This window comes from Frankliniella occidentalis, unplaced genomic scaffold (genome assembly GCF_000697945.3).
Source record: "Frankliniella occidentalis isolate FOCC.00 unplaced genomic scaffold, Focc_3.1 Scaffold4476, whole genome shotgun sequence".
Classification (NCBI taxonomy): Eukaryota; Metazoa; Arthropoda; class Insecta; order Thysanoptera; family Thripidae; genus Frankliniella; species Frankliniella occidentalis.
Window position 1 is genome coordinate 1 of NW_026271522.1, and position 5632 is coordinate 5632.

At 55.0% G+C, this 5632-nt stretch overlaps 1 protein-coding gene across 1 annotated transcript; it reads left to right on the forward strand.

Moving 5' to 3' along the window:
- The first annotated feature begins 936 nt into the window (after nt 1-936).
- LOC113203513 (alpha-tocopherol transfer protein-like) lies at nt 937-5127 on the forward strand. The gene is made up of 7 exons (XM_052276803.1): nt 937-1151; nt 1950-2109; nt 2955-3135; nt 3234-3335; nt 3498-3581; nt 3892-3994; nt 4083-5127. The coding sequence occupies exons 1-7, from the start codon at nt 1013-1015 to the stop codon at nt 4244-4246; spliced, it is 933 nt and encodes a 310-aa protein (XP_052132763.1). The 5' UTR covers nt 937-1012; the 3' UTR covers nt 4247-5127.
- The last annotated feature ends 505 nt before the right edge of the window (nt 5128-5632 follow it).

A 5632-nucleotide genomic window follows, 5' to 3' on the forward strand; every position in this document is an offset into this window, starting at 1 on the left:
GTACCGCATGCACGAGTGCGGGCGGTCTTGCCTATCGCCTCTGTCCACGGCGCCTTACGAGCCAAACGAGTAGGCAACCCGCCCGCACTCGTGCATGCGGTACAGCATAACTACAGAAGTGCGCGGCGTGAATCAGCCAGCTGGTGGTACCGAGGCACTGGGACTAATGAACATTTCTTTAGCACCCGATTTTACACCTTTGTCTTTTCCAGTGAAACGACCTACTGAGCCGACTCTAAAACTAGTCACGTGTCTGTCATCGTCTACGAACCAGTATATAGACTGTGCGGGGAGCACCATACGCAGCGCTCTCCGACAAACGCGACCGATTGCTGCTAGCGGCCGCGTGCCGTGAAGCGGGGACTTGAATGAAATGTTGTCAATTACAAAAACGATTTCTCAACGGCCACCGGTCTTTCAAATAATTGTGTCCGTCCACTTTCACCCGCGGCTCCTCCCCTCCGCGTTGCTCCACGAGCAAGTTACTTTGTCGGTATCGCGGAGCGGCGGCACGCCCCCTCCTCTCTCTCTGCCCCACCTGTTTGATTACAGCATCTGCAGAAGCCGTGCATGCATGGCTGAGCGCGTGGTGGCCGCCCCGCCGTCAAGGCCGTGCGCGCCAGGGCCCAGGGGCCAGTAGAGGCCCAGTATGGGCCCCACCACCCGCACCGGGGCGCGGGCCGCGGGACCCTCGGGGGTGGAGACGAGTCGTACAGGAAGGGGAGGGGGGCTTATCCACTTATGAAGAAACGGTCAACGCCGGAAACACGCCCGCGCGACACACGGCCATACGGTCAGCCTTGGGAGGGAGAGACGCGCAGAGCCATGCCATGCCATGAGAGAAGAAAGTCGACAGCCTTCGGGGGGCCGAGTCGAGTCGAGTCGCACGTGTAGCCGCCCTCGGCACCCGCAGGGGGCGTTGCCGGCCTACGGCCCCGACAACCACACGACGCGGCGGCCGAGGGTCGAACCATTCGCTCAACCGAGACTGTCTCTCTGTCTGCACTATAGGATGACGCTGGAGCCGCCCACGCCGGAGCAGCTCAAGCGCATGAAGCAGGAGCTCGACCAGGACCCCGAGATCACCAAGGATGACGTGAAGCGGCTGCGCGAGTGGCTCAAGAAGCAGCCGCACCTTCCCAGCCACATGGGTGAGTATATAGCGCAAGTGGTGCGGCTCGCCGCGGCCTCTCCGACCTCCACCCACCGCAGCCGGGGGCTGCCGGGGGCCTCGGGGGCTGCCCGGGGGCGCGGCCAACCGTGACGCACGCCGAGAGCCCTGGGGATGTTTTGAGATTGCAACACCGACCAGCGTACACATTAGAACGCTTAACACGGTTGGTTGGAACTTACCAGGCGTGATACCCGTGATGATAACATAGTTCTTTGAGGCCGAGCGTGCGGTGCGCGGTGCGTGCGTGACGCCCGTCTGCTCCGCGCACTTCTGCCGAGGGGTGCTGTGCTGCAATACGGCTGCAGCACCTCGACGTCGTGCACGAACAAGTGCAGGCGGCCGCGGTGTGGCTAATCGTCCGCGCTGTCTTACTTTTGCCGCTGGTGAGCGGGCCGCGCACGTGCGGACTGGTTGGTCAATAATGATTTGTTTCCGACCTCATCGGCGGCTCGCGAACCCGAGAGGAGAGGGTCGGCAACCCGCACGCACGCGTGCATGAGGTACGGCATAGGACAGCGGTTCTCAACCTTGGGGTCGCCATAGGAGGTGGGCGGGGGCGGGGCGAATCAAACCTGTACGCCGAGGTGTCGCGTGTATTGCACGACCACGAGTAGCAGGTCCTACACCCTCTGATTTCTTCTAATCTGGAACTGTTTGCTGTCAGAATTAATCAGCAACGGAGAAAGAATGTAGCACATAGCTCTAAGATGAAATCATCTTCTGCTTTCAGTCGTCGATTCTTGATTGAGATTTCTCAAAAAATATTTTTTTGCAGAGGACGAACGTTTGGAGCGCTTCCTGTACGGCTGCAAGTTTTCTCTGGAACGTACCAAGCACGTCCTGGACACGTACTACCGCGTCAGGGCCACCTCGCCGGACATCTTCTGCAACAGGGACCCGCTCTCGGACGAGGTGCAGCGGAACATTAAGGACATGTGAGTATCTAGGGACGTCGTTCGCAGAGCGCCTTCTTGACCCTCGCTCCTCTCAGACCGAGAGGCGTTAGTGACGCGCTCGTTGAACTTGAACTTGAACTTGTGGGCTTGGGCTCGTGGCGCCGCGCCGCTTCTTTGGGCTCCTAGAAAACCTGTTGTCAGAACATCTTTTATTTCAAAAATTATTGGGACCGCCCGGATTGAAAGTTCAACCGTGTCGCGTATTCGAGATGTTTAAGTTTGTTTTCTTTCTTTATCACAACGCGCCCTAACTAAAATGCGTGCCAATTTTAAAGGTCACGTATATTTATGAATTTAAGACAAATGTCACTATTATATACGCAGCGTGGTTTAACTTAACTATGGGGGGTCCATTTCTCTTTTTATTTTTCAAGTCTTCTGAGAACAGGTCCTAGGGTCGTCGCGCGCGCGATCAAGTGACGACTAAAAGCGATGATGTCGTCTTTCCAGAAATGTCAAACAGAGCGAAGGGGGCAAAGAAGGGGGGCAGAAATTCTGTTAGTAGAGTCACCACTCACCATGAGCCCGGCTGCAGATCGAAGTCCAGCACTATGCTATGATTATCTTGTGATTATTTTAAACCCTGTCACAGCTAATAGGTTTTAGAGAATGCTTACCAACATTACGCTGCCCGGGAATGCCCAGTAAATCGGCTAGTACCAAGCCGCAAATTTTGGTCGCGCGCGAGGTCGTCATGTTAGCGCCTAGCTAGAGCCGCGCGTGCCTCGGCGCCAGACTGCAAGTCACTCGCCCAACCACTCAGCGCACGCGCTCCTCGTAAGAAGGCTAGAAAGCAATCAATGCGGAAACCTCTGTGCCTCCAGGTCGTACTTCGTCCTGCCCAAGCTCACCTCCGAGGGATACCGCGTGACCATCTTCCGCCTCAACAACACCGACGTGGACAAGTTCATCTTGCAGGAGCTCACCAAACGCGTCGTCATGTGCCTGGACGTGAGGCTCAAGGAGGAGAAGTGCCTGTCCAACATCATGGTGGTCGACTTCCAGGTGCGTTTCGATAGCGTTCCACGGACGGCGGCGATGAGGCTCAACTGTGCGCTCCCCGCTCACCTTGCTCCGTGCTCTCTTTCTGCTCTCTCCCCCAGGGCTTCACCCTTCAACACTTCGCTAGGTTCTCCCCGACTCTGGCCGGAGTCCGCAAGGCGATGCTCTGCGTCCAGGACGCCTTCCCTCTCCGCCTGCACCAGGTTTGTGGCGAGCGAGCGCCGGGAGGGTAGGCCACTCATTCGACGTGCCGGCTGGCTGGGTGGCCAGCTGCACTCCCAATAGCTCCCTGTGGCCTCTGCCTGGTTTTAAACGATATTTTGAACGATTGATGAACATCTCCTGACGAACACATTTACTGGCAGGTGCACTTCACTAACTGCATGCCCATCGTCGACAAGGTGGCCGCCGCTTTTACCCCGCTGCTCAAGGAGAAACTCGTCAAGAAGGTAAGACACGCGTTCGCGACTGGACACCATTACATACCAGGTGGCTGATTCGTGCCGCGCACTTCTATAGTTATGCTGTAACGCATGCATGCACGTGTGCGGGCGGGTTGTCTACTACTCGCTCGGCTCGTAAGGCGCCGTGGATGGGAGCGATAGGCAAGCCCGCCCGCACTCGTGCATGCAGTATACAGCATAACCACAGAAGTGCGCGGTGTGAATCAGCCACTAAGTATAGTACGACTTTTTAGTGAACATTCCCCCTCCCCCCAATTTCGTCTGAGCTCTTGCGACCTCTCTTATTTTTTTCCAGTTCTTCTTCCACTCTAACTTGGACAAACTAAAGCGCCACGTTGATCCGGAGATCCTGCCAAACGAGTACGGCGGCACAGCCGGCACCTTCCAGGAGCTTAATGGTTCGTTTGAAGTTTGCGAAGATGCGTCTTTTTGAGAAATCAGACAAAACAAAACTATTGAACCGCCCTTTACTTTGTGCTCTTGCAGATGCATGGCGCAGCAAGCTCGAAGGCTACCAAAAGTGGTTCGCTGAGGAGGAGAAGATCAGCAAGTCCGATGAGAGCAGGAGGCTGAAGAAGATGCCGCAATCGGCATCAGTGCTGCAGGACGTCTCAGTTGAAGGGTCCTTCAGGAAGCTAGTCATAGACTGACTGACCAGCGCAACAGACGTACGACTGACCGCATGCAGACTGCTGAGTGTTGTCTGCGTGTTAGTGTCAGTTTTCTCCTGTAGGCAGCGGATCTCAGTCTGAGGCAGGGTCTGCTGAAGCGGAAGCTGGACAGTGACTGACGGTTTCCCCTTCTTGTCTATGAACGCTGCAGCTGAGCTGTCTCAGAGCCGTTAAGAGGCGAAACGACTCGTGCTCCCGCGACTCTGCAAACATGACTGTGATTTTGAAAACCAATGGGCTATACGAAAGAGGGTCCACGACCCGTCCACGTCAGGTATTTTACGTGTGAGTGGGAACCAAGCTGTTAGCACGCAGTGTGATGCACAAAATACTCTGATGTGTGATGTGCAGTGGTGATCTCGCACATTTGAGATGATTTAGGGGGATAGCTAAATCATGCTATGCTGTTTGTTTTTTGGGAGGGGAGAGGGGGGACCTGACCAACTGAAAATTAAACAGCCCTATACGACGTAGTTACTTTAAAAGAAAGTGTCCCAGTGAGAAATGCAATATCGAACCGACGTCGAATCTACGTCGAGATCGTTTTTCATCGGTTTGCGTCTTTTCGTCTATGGCAAAAAGGCGTCGGTTTGGCGTCTTTTTGGGCTCAAAATCGACGGAATCCAATTTTGACGCCCATTCGACGTCGATTCGATATTGCGCTTCCCACTGGGAGTAGAGATTTCCGTTTGAAATCTTATGGTGGGTTCTCTGTTATTTCTCTTCAGTTTTTAGCAGTTTTGTTTTCTAAGGCAGTTACTTTATGTGATATATCTAATTCTTAATGTACGACTCCATATTGAGTAGCGCCAACCAGCACTTCCTTACTATTTTTCCCAATAAATATTAAGCCACTTCGATGAATGTGTTCGACAACTGATGCTACCTCAATATGAACTTTCCTCTCCAATCGAAGCGTCAATCTCAGAGTTGCCTTGTCCACAGAGTCTGCGCACTATATACGGTCGCGGCACAAAGTTAAGCAGTGTGTGGTAATTTTTTTTTTGTCGTCGCTGGTTCTCATCATCCCCTAGCACTGTGTACGCTGTGGGCTTGTCGGCGACAAACCGCATGGCGTGGCGTGCTCGCTCTAGGGAGGGGCGCGGCGCGGCGGGCTGGAATTGGGCGGCTGCATCATCCCTGAGATATTGCGGCCCCACGAAATTGAACGCGGCCGTTTAACCCCTCTACACCACCACCCCTCCTGCCTCCCCCCCCCTTTCCCTTTCTCCTTTCTGGTGATGATTCTTCTCCCCTCCTGGTCTCCTCCCCTCCCTCCCTGCCTGCCTGCCTGCCTGCCTCCCCCTCTCCCTCTCATACTCGACTCCACTCTTTCAGTCCGCGAGGGGTGAACATCGGCAGGCG